The 21,694-nt window shown below is 48.7% G+C and overlaps 1 protein-coding gene across 2 annotated transcripts in view; it reads left to right on the forward strand.

Moving 5' to 3' along the window:
* The window catches only part of ARHGAP33 (Rho GTPase activating protein 33), a 43,750-nt gene that overhangs the window by 9,944 nt on the left and 12,112 nt on the right, over positions 1 to 21,694 (forward strand). Inside the window, exons 2-15 of one of the 2 annotated variants that reach the window (XM_053268376.1) lie at positions 722 to 816; positions 2,346 to 2,430; positions 2,537 to 2,620; positions 4,462 to 4,599; positions 6,461 to 6,553; positions 7,302 to 7,424; positions 9,660 to 9,737; positions 11,321 to 11,387; positions 13,347 to 13,406; positions 14,125 to 14,274; positions 15,115 to 15,217; positions 16,333 to 16,477; positions 21,210 to 21,292; positions 21,474 to 21,581. In XM_053268376.1, the coding sequence (XP_053124351.1) occupies positions 722 to 816; positions 2,346 to 2,430; positions 2,537 to 2,620; positions 4,462 to 4,599; positions 6,461 to 6,553; positions 7,302 to 7,424; positions 9,660 to 9,737; positions 11,321 to 11,387; positions 13,347 to 13,406; positions 14,125 to 14,274; positions 15,115 to 15,217; positions 16,333 to 16,477; positions 21,210 to 21,292; positions 21,474 to 21,581 (1,412 nt within the window). The remainder of the gene's footprint in view (positions 1 to 721; positions 817 to 2,345; positions 2,431 to 2,536; positions 2,621 to 4,461; positions 4,600 to 6,460; positions 6,554 to 7,301; positions 7,425 to 9,659; positions 9,738 to 11,320; positions 11,388 to 13,346; positions 13,407 to 14,124; positions 14,275 to 15,114; positions 15,218 to 16,332; positions 16,478 to 21,209; positions 21,293 to 21,473; positions 21,582 to 21,694) is intronic. The other variant, XM_053268377.1, reaches the window with a different exon arrangement.

The raw sequence follows: 21,694 nt of genomic DNA on the forward strand, positions 1-21,694 counted from the left end.
CTGCTAAATATAGGGGGAGCACCACTTTAAAAGATGTCTCTTTCCCCAGCTATTTTTCTTATAGAGTGTTCCCCTTCAAGAAAGGAGGGTGGTACTAAAAGATCATTTACTGGAGGAGAGCTGGTCTTGTGGTAGCAAGCATGAATTGTCCCCCTTGCTAAGCAAAGGGTCTGCCCTGGTTTGCATTTAAATGGGAGACTACATGTGAGGTCTTGTGGTAGCAAGAATGACTTGTCCCCTTAGCTAAGCAGGGTCCACCCTGGTTGCATGTGAATGGGAGACTAGAAATGTGAGCACTTTGAGATATTCCTCTTAGGGGATGGAGCCGTTCTGGGAAGAGCAGAAGGTTCCATGTTCCCTCCCTGGCTTCTCCAAGACAGGGTTGAGAGAGACTCCTGCCTGCATCCTTGGAGAAGCCGCTGCCAGTCTGTGGAGACAATACTGAGCTAGATGGACCAGTGGTCTGACTCGGTATAAGGCAGCTTCCTATGTTCCGTTGGGTCTTTTGCAGTTTGGATGCTCTATGAATGACCAAATGTGGCACACACCATGGGATATCTATGGCGAACGGGTAAAAACGTCACTGTCCTGGTTGTAGGGTGGTACTGTAGTAGAACAGTCTTGAATCTGAGGAGTGACATTTGAACAGTATTTTTGTGCCACTCTTTTTGCGTGTGTGTGTGGCAACATTATCCACAGCTTGCTTATTTTGTCCATGCAGGCCCGGAGCACGGACGGCATTGATACAACAGGAGAAGGGCAGGTGCGCTCTTTGGGGAATGCCACCAGTAACATCAAAGGGAAGCCGACCAAGAGGTAAATCTGAGGGGAGAGGAGGCAGGCCCAGGAGCGCTGCAGTGCCAGGTCCCACCCACCCCCACTGGATCAGGATGGTGTTGCCCACTTTTGAACTGCCTCTTGTAGCTGTGCTTGAAACGGCAGTTTGGTCTGTAGCCGTTGGCCGATGACAATGCTTGTGTAAAACTCCATGCCTGATGATCTCTGCAGAGCAAGCTGTTTTTAAGGGCACAAGAGCAGACCGGTTCTTTTTCTCTGGCCAGTTGGCAACCTGGTGTGGTGGGAGAGGGGCTTCTGCAGCCTTTATTTGGGGCTAGCGCTTTCTGGGTGGAGGGCCCTGCCTTTTGTTTTGAGGTGCCATGTAATTGTGGATTGGCACTAGTTGTGAGGTGTGGGTTGTGGGTTAGTAGTATGAACACCTGTACCGGGCGGGGCGGAGGGGGGCGCTCTCAGGGATGGCACTGGACGTGGTCTGAGAACAACCTTTCAAGACCACATGCCGTTGCTCCCTGAGAGAAAAGAGATTTTCAGCCAAAGGCTGGGGTGGGCCCGTGTGAGGCCTAAGCAAGCTGAGGGAACTGCGGTCAACAAGGCCCTCTTAGACAGGTGGCTTAAAATGGGCAGGGCTGGGAATGAGAACAGGTGATTCTTGGGCCCAGGAACAGGTCTTTGCAGATGTCGTTGACTACAACTCCCGTCATGCCCAGCGGCAGTAGCCTTTGGCTGGGGGTGATGGAGTTGTAGTCAACAGCATCTGGGGGTCCCAGTTACAGGGAGCAATGCTTGGGTCCGGAAGGTTCCGGCTAGCTGCAGAATTTGCCAGTGGGGCTTGAGGCGCGAGGTAGCTATCTTCCAGCATTTTGGACAGCTCGGGCCTTGGAGCATTTGACGTCCAGAGAGGACTCGGCCTCAGAATGGTCACATCTAACATCTCTCCCAGAGGGAGATAGCAAGCATGACTTGTCCCCTTTGCTAAGCAGGTACACCCTGGTTTGCATTTGAATGGGAGGCTACATGTGACCACTGTAAGATATTCCCCTAAGGCAATGGTTCCCAACCAGGGTTCCTCCAGATGTTGCTGGACTACAACTGCCACCATTCCCAGCTACAATTTATTGTGGCTGGGGGTGATGGGAGTTGTAGTTCAGCAACACCTGGAGGAACCCTGGTTGGAAACCATTGCCTTAGGGCAGGGCTGCTCAACTTCGGCCCTCCTGCAGATGTTGGCCTACAACTCCCATAGTCCCTGGCTATTGGTCACTGTGGCTGGGGGATTATGGGAGTTGTAGTCCAAAAACAGCTGGTGGGGGCTAAGTTGAGCAGGCCTGCCTTAGGGGATGGGGCCACTCTGGGAAGAGTACCTGCATGTTTGCATATGTTCTCTCCCTGGCAGCATTGCCAAGATAGGGCTGAGAGAGACTCCTGCCTGAAACCTTGGAGAAGCCACTGCCAGTCTGTGTAGGCAATACGGAGCTACATGGACCAATGGCTTGACTCAGTATGTGGCAGCTTCCCATGTCCCTTGCCTCTCATTTTCCTCCCTGCAGGCTTTCCATCACAAGGGGCCACTTCCCCAAACTGACAGACTGTGCCCATTTCCACTATGAGGCTGTTGACTTTGGACACATCCAGGTGCGTTTTCTTCCCTGCCTTCCCGAGGAATTCGGGGCCGAGGCACTGTTGCCTTGGGTCCCAGGGGCAGCCTGTGGAGGGACGTGACTTTGTTTTCTCCCCATAGCTGCAGTTCACACCAGAGCAGAATGAGAACCTCGGCAGCCTGGAGGAGGGAGAGCTTCTGTTTTCTGTTCAAGTCACCTGCAAGGTAAGAGAAGGAAAGGCAGGCTCGGCTGGCAGCGTCTGCTGTATTTGTTTGCTTCTGCTGGAGTTGCTTCTGATGCTGGACGGCGTTGTCCGCCGATTGGTAGCTGCTCACCAGGCCATGCAAATAGAACTGATTCATTTGTGTGTCAACAAAACTTTGAATCATATCTACATTTCATTGCTGCAGCCGCATATGATACAATGTCAGGGCCAGGTTAGGCAAAACCAGATCTCTGGTCTTTTGACGTGGGGGCACAGAGCAGCCACGACGTGTCTGAATCCATTTCAGTATGGTGGTGAGTGGGAGTGGCCCTAAAACGTATGTGTAACAGGCTGTGCATATAGGTTTCCTCCAATGGGGCAAATACCTGCTTGGGGCAGAAGCAGATTTCCATCAGGTAAATGGCGCAGTTGGAAAAGGTCTGTGATGGGAATTGGAGGGTGTTGGGGCTAGGGATTTCTATCAGTGTACTCTCAATGTCTTCCTTGAACTACAACCCCCGGGATTCTTTGGGGGAAAGCTGTGACTGTTAAAAGGGTATAAACAGCGTATATGTGCTTAAAGAGCAAAGAGGCACCTTTTAAAAGTGGTGATTCTCTTTATTGATCAGGGGGAGAGCAACTGGCCCTATCCATCCCCAGCACAGCATCCCTCCAGTGGCTGTTGCTGGTGTCTATCTTGTGTTAATTTCTTAGATTGTGAGCCCTTCGGGGACAGGGAGCTATTTTATTTGTTTGATTGTTTATACCTTTATAAACCGCTTTGGGAACTTCTGTTGAAAAGCCGTATATCAATATTTGTCGTTGTCATCTTCGTGTGCCTTGCTCACGGTAGTGAGGGAAGGACGTGGCTTCCTTTTAAGTGTGAAACAATTTATGATGTTAGTAAACAAATGTTGCCATTCATTGTTTGGAGGGAAGTCTGTCTTGCTGACCTTGTCCTGAACCCTGTGTGCTCATTTGACCTTGTGAATAGAGTCTGCACACCTACAAACCAATACTGTATTGTAGTTAAGTCTAAATATATGTGACTGGATAACTGCACATCCTTTTGCTGTCTGCCTCTGTCCCCACACTCTTTCCCTTCCTCCATCATCTTCCCTGTGTTGTATTTTAAGTTCCGCAGGGCGAAAATTTGTTCTCTCCTGCTAACTGAGCAAAAAGAGACACCTTTTAATGTGGTGATTCTCTTATATTTAGCCCGGGGAGAGCAACTTGCCCTATCCAACTCCATCACAGCATCCCTCCAGTGGCTGTTGCTGGTATCTGCCATGTTTCTTTTTAGATTGTGAGCCCTTTGGGGGGACAGGGGGGCATCTTATTTATGTATTATTTATTTTTCTATGTAAACCACTTTGAGAACGTTGGTTGAATAGTCGTCGTCGTCGGAGTTATTCTCTTATATTCTGTAAAGGGACATGCATGCTGATGGCACCATATAAACAACCATACAAAATAAAAATCCAAGCTGTCTGTGATCAGGCTCTGTCTGTGTAGTTTCTGCCTTGGGTACCAGTCTGCATACAGCTTATATGCATGCAGGCTGTGTGCAGAAAGTCAGGGGCAGAGTTTGGAGGCAGATATGATCTGACCAGTGTTCCCTCTAACAGGGATTCCCAGATGTTGTTGACTACAACTCCCAGAATCCCCAAGCAAAAGTCATTATAGCTGGGGATTCTGGGAGTTGTAGTCAACAACATCTAGGACTCCCTGTTAGAGGGAACACTGATCTGAACCGCCACTGTGTTCAGAGAGATGGAGAGATCTAGTTGACGGAACCAGGTTTCTGCCTCGCCCTTTATGTCCATCTGTTTCTCACTCTTTCCACTTTCCTTCCTGCAGGGAAAGAGCTGGCAGGTGCATCGCAGCTATGAGGAATTCCGCACGCTGGACGTCCACCTCCATTGCTGCATCTTTGACAGGCGTTTCTCTCAGCTTCCTGAACTGCCCTCCCCCAGCCACATCCGGGCTCACCCAGAGGTAACTGTCTGAGAGCCATGCGGGGTCTTGACTGGAACAAAGCAGAAAACAAGGCGCAGCAGGATTGATTGGTCATTAAACCAGCACAAGCAAAACAGATCCACACAAGAACAGTGTCAATAATGATAGATAAATTGGCTCCCTGTCCGCAAAGGGCTCACAATCTAAAAAGGAAAGACAAAATCGACACCAGCAACAGCCACTGGAGGGATGCTGTGCTGGGGATGGTTAGGGCCAGATGCTCTCCCCCTGCTCAATAAAGAGAATCGCCACTTTTGTTCAGTTAGCATGAATTGTCCCCCTTGCTAAGCAGGGTCAACATTGGTTTGCATTTGAATGGGGTACAACATGTGTGAGCACTGTAAGATATTCCCCTTAGGGGATGGGGCCTTTCTGGGAAGAGCATCTGCATGTTCGCATGCAGAAGGTTCTGAGTTCTCTCTCTGGTATTTCCAAGATAGGGCTGAGAGATACTGCTGCCGGCAAATTTGGAGAAGCCACTGCCAATACTGAGCTAGATGGACCAATGGTCTGACTCAGTATAAGGCAGCTTCCTATATCTCTGTATCATCTGATCAACATAAACATAAACAATATATTCATTAAATAAATGATAGATCACATGATGATCCTATCTTGTTCTCTCACCCATTTTTAAAAAAACTGCCTGTGCCACTAAGACGAGCGTGAATGTTGCAGATTGAACTCTCTGTCACATTGTCTTTGGGATATGTGCAGATGTCTTTTGCCCAGGGCTTCAAGTGGCTTACAAAACGGAGAACTAAAATTGAAAATACAATTGGAAACAAACTGGAACCACACAGCATTAAAAATGAGAGATGCCTATGGTATCTGCCTCTGATTCCCCCCCGCCCCCCCCCACGCCAAGAGTTTGAGGTTCTGCTTTTCCTGTTCTGCTTTAAAAAGTTAATTTAAAAACCCCCAACCTGACTTAAAAAAACAAAATAAGCAATTGCAGTTGCGATCCTGTGAGCAGATTTTTGGAATCCTGGGTTTCAGCATTTGAAGCAAGGTACTTTGGAAGCACCATATTTGTCTGATTAAAAATGACCTCCGGAAGTAGCCATTTCCACAGTTGGGGAACTCTATCCTTTCACTGATAGTGGCAATTCACTGTGTTCTCTATTAGTTGTCAACACCTGGGTTTTTTTAATGACTTCCTGCTGTTGTACTTTTGTTCAGTAGCAGGAAGGGGAAAGCATTAAATCGAAATTCACAATCCAGTGCTGACATTCTGGAATACGGAATTTCTAGTGAAAAAAGAGTGGGGCAGAATCCGCAAGTTCTCAGAATAGTGGAACAGTGATTTGGCGAAATAGGGGGAATCTGCTCATCCTTCATTCAAGCTAATATTTTATATCTGGGGACAGGCTGTGGTAGAACACAGGCTTTGCCTGCAAGAGGTTCCAGGTTCCGTAGGGCTAGGAAAGACCCCTTCTCGAAATTCCAGAGAAGTGCTGCCAGCTAGCATAGATAAAACTGAGCTACGTAGACGAATGGTCTAACTTTGTAGAAGGCAGCTTTGTGTGTTCATCGCAACCAACAGATCCACTCAGCAGCAATTGGAGAAAAGTACCTATTTTATGGAACTCAACCAGGGTGTTAAGAACAGAAGAAAAACCTTGCTGGATCAAGCCAGAGGCCCTCTAATCCAGCATCCCACTTCATGCCGTGCCCAACAAGCTTCATCTGGGAAGCCCACAACCAGGGAAAGAGAGCAACCACCCACTCCCCGTGGTTTTCAAAATAGTGGTTGAGCTCTCTTCATTTGCTTGGATCCCGGAGAGGCCAGCCAGGCCTGGCCAGCGACTCCATGTTCTTTGCCTCTCTCCCTCCCCAGCTGCTGGTGCCCATGCTTTCTCAATACCTGGAGAAGCTCTCGGCCATTGTGGACAGCAACATCAACTGTGGCCCCGTCCTCACCTGGATGGAGGTGAGAAATGGTGGCAGGGAAGGGAACAGACCCAGTCTCAGCCTGGCCCTGCTCAGACAGCTGCTTGCTTTCCACAACTCTCTCTCCAGGCTGCCATAATGCCTGGAAATCCAAGTGTCACCTGAGTGCCAGATATAGGACTGGGTTTTCAATAATATGTCATTTTGTTTGGGGGGTTGTTTGTTTTTTAAACCCATATATATGTATTGTTGTAAGACAGCTTCATAGTGCAGTGACTATGAATGTGAGCCCAGGTTCAGATTTAGGGCCTTGGGCAAACCACTGTTCTTTCCACCTCAGTACAAGGTAGCCATGCTAGCCTGCTCTACAGGGCTATTGTAAGCATCCGAGATATTGATTTCTGTTCTGAGTTTCCTACACCTGAAGTGCAAAATCTGAGTAACTACCCTGGGGCAGGCTGTTGGGTAGGACTAGGGTAGTAATGGTTTCAGGATCCTCGCAGATGCCCCCCGCATGCGGTTCAGCCACCTCTTGAATTTCTCCCTGTCGTGAAGCTGTCAAAGGCACAGGAGCCTTACTAGAAAAGGAGGTGGTAGCCCCATGCAAATGATGTGACCCAGTTATAGAAAGACAGCTTTGCCATCACCCTTCTGCTTCCCTTCCCTTCCCTTCCCTTCCCAGCATGCTCCTCACTATCTCTGCCTCTTGCCCACCACCAGATGACACCCCTGCAACATCCCAAGTCTCCACCCTTTCAGTAGTCTTTTCCTCCCCAATTTTATTTCAGATTGATAACCATGGCAACCGGCTGCTGGTGAACGAAGAAGCCTCTATCAACGTCCCTGCCATTGCTGCTGCCCATGTCGTTAAACGCTACACAGCCCAAGCGTCTGACGAGCTCTCCTTTGAGGTGAGCCCTCCTTGTGATGTGGGCTGCTCCTCGTGGCTTTTCTTTTTGGACCAGGGTTCCCGATGCTTGCTAAGTGATTACTTTGCGGCCCGTCTTCCCTGAGAAGACGTTCCACAGGAGGGCAGAGAGCAGCTCTTCTTTCCTCCAGTGAAAAGAGAATGAAGCTGTTTTCAAGCGTTATCTTTTTAGGGAACTGTTTCCCCATTTAACTTGCCTGCTGAGGCCCCGCCTTGTGTCTTGACCACAGAAGCCCTGCTTGTTGCAAAGGATTCTGGGGCGAGATCTGCAGCGCCACTTTGGTTCACGTGGAGTGCAGCTCTTTGGGCCTCACCATCACCCTGTGGGCCCTAGGACCTGCTCAGCATTCTTCAGTGGTTGCATTTTTTAGGGAACGAGGCCTCATGGCAGGAAAACGGTCTTTGGGAAAGGCTTGTTCGCCATTATGAATTCTCTAATTGAGGAACCCCAGGATTCCTTGAAAGACAGCAAGTGCGGCTTTGAGAGTTTTTGCTCAGATTGTGGCAAAAGAGTAGTCTGAGGAAAATTTGGAGTTGTTTGGGTGGTGTGCTTTTTGGCCATTGTTTAATTGTTGGCTCCTGATGGTAATTTATCTTGGCTTATGTTGCTACAGTGGGCTGGTCCAGATGTCACACAGAGCCATGGTTAAAGCCTGGATCCACATGAGGTCCCTGAGCCTCAGGAGCATGCGTTCCCTGCTCCCCTCTCTGGGCAAACATCAGCAGAATTCCCTTTCAAATTCAGGTTAGAAACAAACCACGATCAGTTGTGACATATGAACTGAGTGATCTTGGCTTATTCTGTTTGAAATAAGCCTACATACAGCCAGCAGCCTGGATGGCTTTAAGAGGGGTTTAGATACATTCATGGAGGACAGGTCTATCAATGACTGTTTGTATGAGGACTCTAGGCCACCTCCAGCCTCAGAGGCAAGATGCCTCCAAATACCAGTTCATTCATTCATTCATTCGATTTCTATACCACCCTTCCAAAAATGGCTCAGGGTGGTTTACACAGAGAAATAATAAATAAATAAGATGGATCCCTGTCCCCAAAGGGCTCACAATCACAGTTGTAGGGGAGCAGCAGAAGGAGAATGGTTCCCAGAGGCATCTGGTGGGCCACTGTGAAGCGAGATCCTGGACTAGATGCGCCTTGGGCCTGATCCATCAGGGCTGTTCTCATGTTTGTATGTTCTTATATGTAACCCCCTCCAAACCTTGAGTTAATATGTAGGTTTATTTTGAGCAAATTGTTTAGACTAAATCAAGATCATTCGGTTCAGATGTTGTGACTGATGCTGGTTTCCCCCCTAATCTGCATTGGAAGTAGAATTCCTGGGAAGCTCATGGGGGCCAGGGAGGGAAGAGCATTGCTCCCAAAGGTTGGGGGGATGTTGTGCAGAACCATGTGCTTGTGCATGATATCTGGACCAGCACGCTCTGTGTGTGTATGTGTGTGCAGGGTGTGTATGATTATGTTTTATTTACTTGTCATGATGATGGAAGTTCTGTAACTGTCTAATTCAGTGTTCCCTCTAACGGGAGTTCCCCTACAACTCCCAGAATCCCCATCCAAAGGCCATTGCAGTTGGGGATGCTAGTAGTTGTAGTGAACCAAATCTGGGAATCCCTGTTAGAGGGAACACTGGTCTGATTAGTTAAACCTGAGGTTCTCAACCAGGTTAGTTAAACCAGAGGTTCCTCCCGATGTTGCTGGACTACAACTCCCAGCATCCCCAGCCATAATAAATTGTAGCTGGGGATGCTGGGAGTTGTAGTTCAGCAACATCGGGAGGAATTCTAGTTAAACTCAGTGGTTTTCAACAGTAGACCAGGCCTGCTCAACTTAGCCCTCCCCACCGCTGTTTTTGGACTACAACTCCCATAATCCCCATTAACAGTGGCCAATAGCCAGGGGTTATGGGAGCTGCAGGCCAACATCTGCAGGAGGGCCGAAGCTGAGCAGCCCTGCAGTAGATCACTGACTTTATCTCTGTTTTGTGGGGAGAGTAATACTGGCCTTCCTTATAGGATTATTGGAAGGATTCGAGCTACAATGTAGGCAAAGCACTTAAATAAAGCTCTGGATCAATACAATGCATATTAATTTGTAACACTTGTCATATCTAACCCTAACCCTTTTGAAAACTAGGGCTCTGCCCTAGTGCTATGTGTCTCCATGCACTGACTTTTTTTTTAAATCTGTCTGATACAGGTTGGAGACATCATCTCTGTTATTGATATGCCCCCTAAAGAGGACAGGAGCTGGTGGCGTGGGAAGCATGGATTCCAGGTTGGACACAGGGGAGAAGCAGCATTGTAGCAGGAGAGACCAGATGACATGTTTGGCGGCCACTTTGTGTATACAGCCTTCAGTGGTCACTTTTCTCTGCAAAGTGGTGTCAGGGGGGGCCATTTTGCAGTATACATGACAAATATGGCAAATATTTATATGCCGCTTTTCGACAAAAGTTCCCAAAGTGGTTGACATAGATATAAATAAAATGGCTCTCTGTCCCCCAAAGGGCTCACAATCTAAAAAAGATAGACACCCGCAACAGCCACTGGAGGGATGCTGTGCAGGGGATGGATAGGGCCAGTTGCTCTCCCCCTGCTAAATACAAGAGAACGCCACTTTAAAAGGTGCCTCTTTGCTCAGTTAGCAGGGGAGAAGTGGCAGGTAGGAGGAAAGATGCTTAACCCTTTCCCTATTTGCCCTTTTCTTCCTGCAACTCTCTCCTCTCTTCCATCACTTTCTTCCTAGCTGGGGTTTTCATCCTGTGTTTCTTTCCGACACCCTGGCTGGAGTCACCTAATGGCACAGTGGGGAAGCAACCTGCCATGAGAGCAGGAGGCTGTTGGTTCGAATCCCACAGGTGTATTTCCCAGAATATAGGAAACTCCTATATCGGGCAGCAGCGATCTAGGAAGGTGCAGAAAGGCATCATCTCGCACTGTGCGGGAAAAGGCAATGGTAAACCCCTCCTGTATTCTACCAGAGAAAACCACAGGGCTCTGTGGTTACCAGGAGTCAACACTGACTTGACCGCACACTGGCTGGAGGAAAAGCAGCTGGAGGTGAATAAAATAATAAAAGCATCTGGGGAAAGTGGCCGTAAGCGTATTCAGCAGGAAAACTGCATTCAGGGGAAGCGTTTAGCACTCTTCTCCTGCTGCTTTTCTGCTGCAAACCACCCCACTGCAAATCCCCACCGCAGAGAAGAAATGGCCACTGAGGTTTTGATCCACAAAGGGGCTGCATCTCGTATCGTTCCAGCCTCTAGCATGACCAGATTCAGTGCAGAATAAAGGGGTCAAGGGTTGTGTGCAGGAGGGAGAATTTTAGCCGTTGCACCTTCTCCCAGCATTGCAGCTTCATGATGGGACCATAGTTCAGTGGTAAGAGCATCTGCTTTGCATGCAGAAGGTCCCGGGTTCGATGCTTGGCATCTGGGCTGGGAAAGACTCCTTCCTGAAGCCTTGGAGAGCCTCTGCCTGTCAGAGTGGACAATACTGAGTTAGAAGGACCGACAGTCTGACTCCGTATATGGCAGCTTCCTTTGATAAGTGAAGCAGCTGTATGTACTACAATCTTCTTGAAACCTGTGCATCTGTTAGAAGCTTTGGAGCGCATTGCTCTGACCACTCTGTGTATATCTTGCTGTCACAAAGTGGCATTTACACCAAAGCGATGCAACATGAATTTCAATTCTCATTGGTTTGGTTCAACACATCAACTTCCTCTCTGCCATGATTTGTTTGCTTTTTGCTTTTGGTGAAGTGTATTTTGCTTTGTCAGGAGGCAAGCGGTTCTCCATTTCTCCCCCCGCCCTAACCCAGACATTGTAACTCTTGTTTGCCTCCCTTTTTTCCTAGGTGGGTTTCTTCCCCAGTGAGTGTGTGGAGCTGTTCTCAGAGCGTCCCACCTCGGGACTCAAATCAGGTACAGTAACATTCTCTTCCTTGAACTGCCTGTTACCCTCTGGGTAACCTGCTTGGGTTGCTGGTTTTCCTAAATAATAATAATAATAAACTTTATGTGTTAGTGCCCCATAACAAATTGTTCTCTGGGCAGCTCACAACAGAGAATTAAAACAATAAAAATACATAACACATTAAATCCTAACAGACAAAAAAGATGAAAATAAAATAAAAAACAAAGCAGCTTAAAAACTTATTTTTAAAATTAGTTAAAAATCAGATCAAATCTGAAACCAGAATTTAAAAGGCCTGGGTGAACAAAAAGGTCTTTACCTGGCGTCTAAAAGAACAAAGTAATGAAGCCAGGCGAACCTCATTGGGGAGGCTATTCCATAAACAGGGTGCAACCACCGAAAAGACCCTTTCCCTTGTAGCCACCTGCCTGACCTTGTTTGGCAGGGGCATCCAGAGGAGGGCCTCCGAAGAAGATTTTAAGGTTCTGAATCTAAATCTCTGGTCCGGGGAGCTAGGACACAAAGCTGTCTTGTACTCACTCACTACCATTGGTCCATCTAGCTCAGTACTGTCTACACTGTTTGGCAGGGATGTGCACAGAACCGGCAGGGGCTGGTTCGAAGGCAGGGGGGGATATCTTTAAGGGTGGGCAAGGGTGCACTTACCCCCCAACCCCCGCGTGTTTCCCTCGCCGACGCTTGCTTAAAAACCAGTCCAGTGGGGCGGCAGCATACCTCCCTGCCGCCCCGTCTTCTCCTCGGCCTGGAAGTGACTGAAAGTAGCCCGTGTGCATGCGCACATTGGCACGTGTACGTGCACCCCACGTGCGTGAGAGCATACACGACATGCCCGTGCATGCACCCAACATGCGCACATGCACGGGCTACTTCTGGTCTGAGGAGAGGGTGGGGAGGCAGGGAGGTACCCTGCCACCCCACTGGACCAGTTTTTAAGCGAGCGCTGGTGGGGGAAACGCAGTGTGGTTTGGGGGGTAAGTGCACCCTTCCCCGCCCTTAAGGTTATCCCCCCCGCTTCGAGACTTTCGAATCGTGCACATCCCTACAGACTGGCAGTGACTCTCAGGGGTTCCAAACATGGATTTGTCCAGCCATACCTGGAGGTGCCAGGGAATGAACCTGGGACCTTCTGCATGCAAGGCTGATGCTATTTCACTAAGCTACTGTCCCTCCCCAGCTCCCACTTATATGACTCCTACCTGTAAATGCTAGAATCTGCTTTTTCAGTCACATGGTATGATAAAAGATAACATATCTCAGACTATGTTAGACTTTGAAGCGTGTGGGCATGCACAAAACCTCCTAGATTGCTTCTCACATTATATTTGTCCTTTTTCAACCATAAGCGTTACTTAGAAAAGACATGGAAATGTCTGGTCTGAACATGCATCTGGGCCTTCAAAATCCTGGGGAAAAGTTGTTCGTTCTCATGTCTGGCAGGGAGCCAATGTAGGGAGAAAAGGACAAAACCCAACATAAGGATGTAATTGATTGTAATATAAATTTTGAAAGTGTTGGATTAATAGAAATTTGGGTAAGTTGCTGAGGATATGGAAATGCTATTCCACATCCAACCCAAATGAAAATGAGAGAAATTCTCCCAGTGTGTGCTGAGTACCGTGAACAAGGCATGATTTTCTGACATCTGTATCTCATTTCTGTTACACTCCTTCCTTCATGAAACGGAGGACTGTAAACTTGGGATGGTCGATCTCATTTTCCCCTTGCAGCAACCCTGCGAGCTTGCTTCAGCTAAGAGATCAAGAGTCACCTAGGACTGTGTTAGCTTCAGGGACTAGGATTATTTTAGAAACCCCAATGGAAGGGGACCATGTTGGAAAGAGGTCAGCTGTGGATATGTGTGTCATTCACTTTGAGAGGAAGGGACAGAAGCTGACAGGGGATTTATCTCTTCCGACTGCTTTATAGTCTGTGTGTTTTTCCCACAGATGCAGAAGGGATGAGCTGTGGCATCCCCAGGCCCCACGGCCTCCTCTCCCCAACCTCAGGTGAGACGTGGCCTAATCTGAGAGGGGACTTGAAACTGGCTGTGGTAGCCGAGGAGTTATATGCCATGGACTGCAGTTCACAAACTCCGAGGATGTTCCTTCCATCTAGGCCTGGCGCACACAGACATCTCTTTGTGAGAGAACACATGTACTTAAGTTCCCCTGGCCCAGTTCGGACAAGGACTGGCTGCAACATGCGAGCAGGGCAGGGTCATGCTGAGGGCACACCTGCTCTGACACCACTGGAGGACATCCCACAGGATGTCCCTTAGGAGCATAGGAACATAGACAGCTGCCATCTACTGAGTCAGACCATTGGTCTATCTGGCTCAGTATTGTCTTCACAGACTGGCAGCGGCTTCTCCAAGGTTGCAGGCAAGAATCTCTCTCAGTCCTTTCTTGGAGATGCTGCCAGGGAGGAAACTTGGAGCCTAGATGCTCTTCCCAGAGCAGCTCCACCCCTAAGGGGAAAGTCTTAAAGTGCTCGCACATCAAGTCTCCCATTCATAAGCAACCAGGGTGGACCCTGCTTAGCTAAGGGGACAAGGCATGCTTGCTGCCACAAGACCAGAAGTCCTTAATCATGAGGGGGTTAAACATGTTAAACATGACGTGTGAATGACTGTACAGTTCTCTACCTGTGTACACTGTACACTTGTCACACGAGTGTTGCGCATAACGTGCAAATAAGGCTTCTCTCTCTCATGTTCTGTTCCAGTGTCCAAGAAGCACGGCAAGCTCATTGGGTTCCTTCGCACCTTCATGAAGTCCAGGCCCAGCAAGCAGCGCTTGAAGCAACGTGGCATCCTCCGGGAGAGGGTCTTTGGCTGCGACTTGGGCGAGCACCTCAAGAACTCGGGCAGCGATGGTGAGTTTGTGCACACAGACTCTCCCTGGCATTCCCCTTGAGTATTAATGTCGGGGAAGTGGCAAATGTAGCTGAGGCCTCTTCTACCAGGGGCATAGCCACTATTGGGTGACCGGGTTCAAAGAACCCGGGCCGCCGCCCCTCAGGGGCCACGCCCTGTGGCCTCGACACACACCCTGTGTCTGTCGTCAAATGAAGGGGCAGGGGCTGGTTTAGCTCCTGAGCAGGGCTGCGCGTCTCTGTTCGGGAGTTAAATGGCTATTGCTGCGTTCACAACGTGGCCAGGAGCAGATCTTCCCTGCCTTAAAGGCAGGGCGAGCCGCTTCTGGCTGCGCTGCAAATGCAGCGCTACCCTCAATCTAGCTCCCGAACGAGGCTGCGCAGCCCTGTTTGGGAACCAGGCAACACCCCCTGTGCCTGACATCAGACGTGGGGATGTGGCTAACCCGCACGTCTGATGTCAGTCGTAGGGGGCCGGGCGAGCGGGGCTGCGATGGCAGCTGGACACGGGCCACCGCCCGTCTGGCCCCGCTACTGTCTTCTACACTGTGACAAGGCTGTGGTCTGCAGATGAGCGACTCAGTAGACACTCAGACTGGGCCTCAGCCCATCTAGATGCAACTCGGCCTACCCTGCTGTGCAGACAGAGAAGCCTGGCTAGAGTTAGAGAAGGCCAGACAGAACTTTGTTGGATCCTCCTTTTTACAACACCTTGGTGTCAGTTTGGAAGGCCCACCAGGGTTAGATAAAGTTGCCTCAGGGGCCTCTTCTGGTGCTTGGTTGGCCCTTTGTTGTATATATTTTGATTTTATTCATTTTATTTCTGTTTTATTCTGCCAGTCCCCCAGGTACTGCGCTCCTGCTCCGATTTCATTGAGAAACATGGCATTGTGGATGGCATCTACCGCCTCTCTGGGGTCTCCTCCAACATTCAGCGGTTGCGGTGAGCTCTACTCAGGAGCAGAGTTTGTGGGACAGGTCCTCATTTCGGACACAAAGTCCTTAAACAGAAGGCGGGACTGTGTCCTTTAGGGAGAGGTCAGGTCAGGAAGGTGTCCTGCAGCGGGGGAGTAAAGGTGGCACAACCTCCTCCCTACTGCTTATCTGAGGCCCTGCCGGCCTGCTCAAAGGAAAACAGGGCCAATAGATCATCTAGGCCAGTGTTTCTCAACCACCGGTCCACAGACTAGTACCGGTCTGTGAGGCATCACTAATAAAAATCACCCCTCAAAAAACAATTTGGGGCCGCTGGGAGCTCATTTCCATGCAGCGCTTGCTGCTGGATAACGTTCATTTTGCTTCTTTGAAATGAACATTATCTAGCAGCAATGGCTGCTTGGAAATGAGCTCTGGAGAGCTGCCTGAAATTGTTATTTTGGGGTTGCCTGGGGGTGGGGGTGAAGAGGGCGACCCCCTTACTAACGGCTGGTCCGGGAAATTGCACACGAATAATGTACTGGTCCATGATTCCAAAAATGTTGAGAAGCACTGATCTTGACAACATGGTTGCCACATGGGTGTATCCATGTGATAAATAAATTAATGAATTCTCAGCGCCTGTGGTAGCAAGCATGACTTGTCCCCTTAGCTAAGCAGGGTCTGCCCTGGTTTCATATGAATGGGAGACTAGAGATGTAAGCACTGTAAAATATTCCCCTCAGGGGATGGAGCCATTCTGGGAAGAGCAGAAGGTTCCAAGTTCCTTCCCTGGCAGCATCTCCAAGATAGGGCTGAGAGAGACTCCTGCCTGCAACCTTGGAGAAGCCGCTGCCAGTCGGTGTAGACAATACTGAGCTAGATAGACTAATGGTCTGACTCAGTATATGGCCGCCCACTTCCTATGTTCCCTATGCCCTTGCAGGAGCCCCAGCCTCATGGAAGTAATCATGCCACTTCAGTTGATGCAGGAACTAGGCCAAAAGAAGCCTTCCCTTTTCCAAGCCAGCAGCAAACAGAGCAAAGAACTCTTCGTGCTTCAGGCATGGAGAAGAGTCCACTAGCTGCAGTTCGGTGCGGTTTGTGTTGCTTTTTCTAATTTCTCCCCCTCTCCCTCTGCAGGCATGAGTTTGACAGTGAGCGAGTGCCCGAGCTCTCCAGGGACGTCTACCTACAGGACATCCACTCCGTCAGCTCCCTCTGCAAGCTCTACTTCCGGGAGTTGCCAAACCCGTTGCTCACCTATCAGCTCTATAACAAGTTTGCCGTGAGTCTCGAGACAGCCAGGAGAAGGGCCCCTCGAGGTAGCCCAGCAGCTGGCCCCTTTTTGGCCAGTGGCAGCTCGATCTCCTGTACTGATCCTGCTTGTCCGTCTGGACTAGCGGCCATCGAAATGAGAAATGATCCCTGAATGTGTTTATTGGGGAGGGGCTGTGATCCCTCACACCTCCATGTAAAGAATCTCAAGTATTAGGAAGCACCTTTGCTCAAGACCTGAGAGAGCTGGTGTTGTGGCAGGAAGCATGAAAGGTTCCCTTTGCTAAGCAGGGTCCACCCTGGTTTGCATTTGAATGGGAGGCTTAAGTGTGAGCATTGTAAGATATTCCTCTTAGGAGTTGGGGCCGCTCTGGGAAGAGCATTTGCAGGCTTGCGTGTAGAAGGGTCCAAGTTCCCTCCCTGGCATCTCCAGATAGGATAGAGATTTTTATTTATTTATTTATTTATTATTTATTTTTACATTTTATATTCCGCTCTTCCTCCAAGGAGCCCAGAGCGGTGTACTACATACTTGAGTTTCTCCTCACAACAACCCTGTGAAGTAGGTTAGGCTTGTAGGTTAGATTCCTGCCTGCAACCTTGGAGAAGCCGCTGCCAATCTGTGTAGACAATACTGAGCTAGATGGACCAATGGTCTGACCCAGTAACAATGTAGCAAAATGTGGTAGAGGGTGGCACCACTGCAGATTACAGAGAGGAGATGCCATTTTGAAATGCTCTTCTTCAAAAAATGAAACAAAATTTCCTGCAGGTAGAAAGCTACATCATGGAGCCTCCCCTTGCTATCTGAAAGGCTGCCATCCAGTCTACCTTTTCAGGACTCCACCAACTCATACCCGCCTCATTCTGCTGCATTGTGGGCTAGGCCAGTGTGTTTCCCAACCTTCTTCATTCTGAAATACACTTGCATTAAACGGGGTGGAAGGGTGAGGGCACACTGCCCCCTACACAGACAAGCTTTTTTGGTGGTGGTGGCGGCGGCAAAGGCACACCACAGCTTGTATGTATGCATTTTTGCTTCCCTCTTTTTCATGCTCAGCAACATAAGGGCACGAATAGCTCCATGCCTCCTCCACAGCAATTAGCAATTAGTGATAATACACCAGCATCCCTCCTGGTGCATTATGGGGCAAGCTAGCATGGCACTCTGGCCAGTGACCTGTAGCATACTGGTTGGGAAATGCTGGGCTAGGCCATAGCTTTTGACACTTCTTTGGCAAGCTGTAAGCTGGCACAGGCTGACTCGAATCAGCAGCTGCTGTGGGCGCAAAGCATCGAGTGAGTGTTGGCCCAGAGGGTGTACTAACCAGTCACTGTGTGTGCACGTTCCCAGGCTGAACAGTGGAGGTGGGAGTTGTAGAACAAAAAGAGGAGGAGGTGGATCAGCAGAGTACAATTACATGGTCCTCCAATGTGGCAGCCCACACAATAATCCGTGCAACAATTCCTCCTACTTCCTTATTCTTTTGTATTACCTGCTCTTTGTGCTGTGCTATTTTCGGCTTGGTTGACTCCAGCTCCCCCCTTTCTCCTCCCAAGTTCCATTCTATTATAATTGTTTTTGGTTTGAACTGGCAGTAGCTTGAGGGACAGTCTCAGGCATGGCCAGAGATAGGAACCAATTGGTCCCTTGGAAGGCATCACTTCCCCTACTCTCTGTGAGGGCCTTTACCTCAGAGGAACCTCTGAGGGCCTGGCACCTTGAGGATTTCTATTTCTTTTTATCCATTAAATTATCCTACCTTCTGGCCCCGAAGGGGCCTCCAAGTTGGCCAACAGTTTAAAATGCAAATGTATAAAAAGCATGAAGTGAGAGAGACTAAAAGCAAACTAGGCTAACCGTCATTGCAGCCTCTGGGGAGCCAAAGCTTAACACAAGTGCAAAGCTGGACAGAATAAAAAGGTCTTTGGAACCTGCCAAAAAGCTACTAGAAGGCTAGGTGAGGGAGGGAAGCTGTCCCGTAACAGGAACATAGGAAGCGCTGGTCTTGTGGTAGCAAGCAAGACTTGTCCCCATAGCTAAGCAGGGTCTGCCCTGGTTGCATATGAATGGGAGACTTGATGTGTGAGCACTGTAAGATATGTCCCTCAGGGGATGGAGCCGCTCTGAGAAGAGCATCTAGATTCCAAGTTCCCTCCCTGGCGGCATCTCCAAGATAGGGCTGAGAGAGATTCCTGCCTGCAACCTTGGAGAAGCCACTGCCAGTCTGTGTAGACAATACTGAGCTAGATGGACCAAGGGTCTGACTCAGTATATGGCAGTTTCCTATGTTCCTATGAAGGTGCCTTTTTTTCTGAGTTGGACCCTTGTTGCATCTAGCTCAGCATTGTCTACAGGCCTGTAGAGCATCTGCTCACATCCAGAAGGTCCCAGGTTTAATCCCTGGCATTTGCAGGTAGGGCTAGGAAAGACTTGTGCCTGAAACCTTAGAAAGCTGCTGCCAATCCGTGTAGATCAGGCCTGCTCAATTTTGGGCTCCCAGCTGCATTTGGACTACAACTCCCATAATCCCCAGCCACAGTAGCCTATAGCCAGGGATTATTGGAGTTATAGGCCAACATCTGCAGGAGGGCCAAAGTTGAACAGCCCTGCTTTAGGCCCTATTACTGACAAAAACTAGCTAGAAGCCTTTTCCTCATATGCAGTGAGGCCGCCAAAATGGCTGCCATCATACTCTACACTTGCACGCACCTTCTGAGAGTGGATAGCCAAACACATAGCCAGAAAGGTTGTGGTAGTGATGGAACCTGAGAATCCGCTGCAAGACCCACCATACATTGTTGTGAAACAAACATTCTAAATATAAGCAATCTGTTTATATTACAGCTGCTTAAATTATGAAATAATTTATATGTGTGTGTTTGTGTGTGTGTGTACACACACACACACACACACACACACACTTGTTGTCAAGCCAGAAAAATAAATTCCTGGCATTTCAGAATTTATGGATTCTGGAACACATTTATTTGTGGCTACCTGGAGCAAAATAGCTACAATAATTGACAAGGAAGGGAATTATGGGTCTACTCTCTTCTCTTTTGTCACTGAAATGCAGAGAAATTGGTTAGTGCAAACATTTCACAGGGAGCTGACCCCCCCCCCCACTTTGCTCCCAAAAAATTCTGCTCAGCCCTCCAATAAATTATAAAATGAATTTACCCAGGAAGATAAACTTTCAGTCACAAAATAATAAACATCTTTCTAACTGGTGGCAAAGATCATGAAGTAGAAAACCATACCTAGCTAGTGGTGATGTATAATGCAGAAAGGAATAGCCAGGCAATTAAGGAAGCGCTGAGCTTTCTGCCTGAAAGGCAAAGCTTGTTAAATAATATGTAATGCCAAAGCTGCAAAAACAACAACAACAACAAGCCCCACCCCACAACTACCATAGTCTCAAATGGTTGTGTGAAAAGGGGCAGGGTATATCCCAGGAATGGGCAGCTGGCAGCTTGCAAGCCAGATGTCGCCCTCGAGGCAATTTCATCTGACCTCTGGCAGCCCTGCCAGCATTTTAATTAAAATGTGGTCGAAAGCTTGCCCACAGTTCTAAGGAAAATGAAAACCATTGTCCAAAGCTGTTAGGAAGTATTCTACATTTCATATCCATAACCCAAAGAGAAAAAACATTAGTGCTCAAACGAGGCCTGAGCATATGCAATTCTTGAATCGTGAAGGTCTTACAGTTAGATGGCGCCTACTTAGTTAGAAAGCTCAGGGGCGCCTTCTTGCCTGGCACCTCCTCTTGACCCTGGCTGGCCCCATTAAAACCCAAGCAAGATAAACACAAAACCAATAAATAAACAGCAAAAAGTGGGTTAGTAGACGCAATTTCTGAAAGCATGGTGGTAAATTAGGGTCTTAACCCACTTCTGGAAAGCTGACAGAAGGTGGTCCTTTCATGCGATAGCTTGGACCTCAATGGAAAAACCCTGGTGAAAGCCAGCCTTAGGCCGATTCAGACATCTGTACACCCGTATACGCGTTTGTGTGAATGACTGTACCTGGGTTTATTTTAAAAGTGAACCTGGATACAAGCCCTTCAAGTGCATGGTACATATAGGAAGTGTACTTCTGTACCTTCATTCAACATAGCATGTGAATGAATGTACACACGTGGACAAATGTGTTGGTACCCCTGCACGAAAAAGAAGAACCCACAATTGTCTCTGAAATAACATGAAACTGACAAACATAATTGGCACCCGTCATTGTTTATTCCATATTTAACAAAAATCAGAGTGCTCCCTGACTTTGGAAGAGCCTCCCCAACTCTGGCAACTTTAAAAAAGGCACTGAAGACACATTTATTCACCCAGGCTTTTAATTAGATTTGTAGTTTTAATATTTCTAATACTGGGTTTTGAATGTTTTAAATGATTTTAATTGCAAACCACCCAGAGAGGCAAGTTTTGGGTGGTATAGAAATATTTTAAATAAATAATTTTGTTTTCAGGTCATTATTTTTTATTTATGTTTAGTATATACTGTACCTGTGTACAGATCTGTAACTGTGTGTACACTCATATGAGTGTTGAACGTAACATGTGAATGGGCCTCTTGAGGCCTAGAAAATAAGATAGTATTTTCCACCAAGCCCTTCCTTTAGCTCTCAGGGAGGTTCAAGCAAGCTGACCCTCCTCTGCCATCAGATCAGCCCGTCCTCGGCTTGTCAGGCTGACCCCCATGTTCCTTCTTCCATCCTCCATCCCTGCAGGAGGCCGTTTCAGTTTCTGGGAATGACGAGCGCTTGGTGCGAGTTCATGACGTCATCCAGCAATTGCCTCCACCGCACTACCGGTACGGATTGGTCTGGGGTGTGCGTGGCACCGAGGCAGCCCTCCAAAACGGGCAGGCTGGGTGGGCGGAAGAAAATTTGGAGGGAGCAGTGGAAATGGGCGGGGGGCAGGCTGAGTTACGAGGGGTCTGGGGCTCATCGAAGCAGACTCCGGCTGCAGCAGCTTCTGATCTGTCCCAACAGGACCCTGGAATTCCTGCTCCGGCACCTGGCACGCATGGCTATGCACAGTCAAAACACCAGCATGCATATCCGCAACTTAGCCATCGTCTGGGCACCCAACCTGCTGCGGTGAGACGCCCAGACCAGTGGCCCCGCACTTGTGCTCTACCTATGCCTTCCCTGTACCACTGAGACGCTCTGCTTGCACCCCCTCCAGCTCTTGCCTGCAATGCTCTCGAGAC

The sequence above is a fragment of the Hemicordylus capensis genome, chromosome 7 (genome assembly GCF_027244095.1).
Source record: "Hemicordylus capensis ecotype Gifberg chromosome 7, rHemCap1.1.pri, whole genome shotgun sequence".
In the NCBI taxonomy this organism is placed as follows: Eukaryota; Metazoa; Chordata; class Lepidosauria; order Squamata; family Cordylidae; genus Hemicordylus; species Hemicordylus capensis.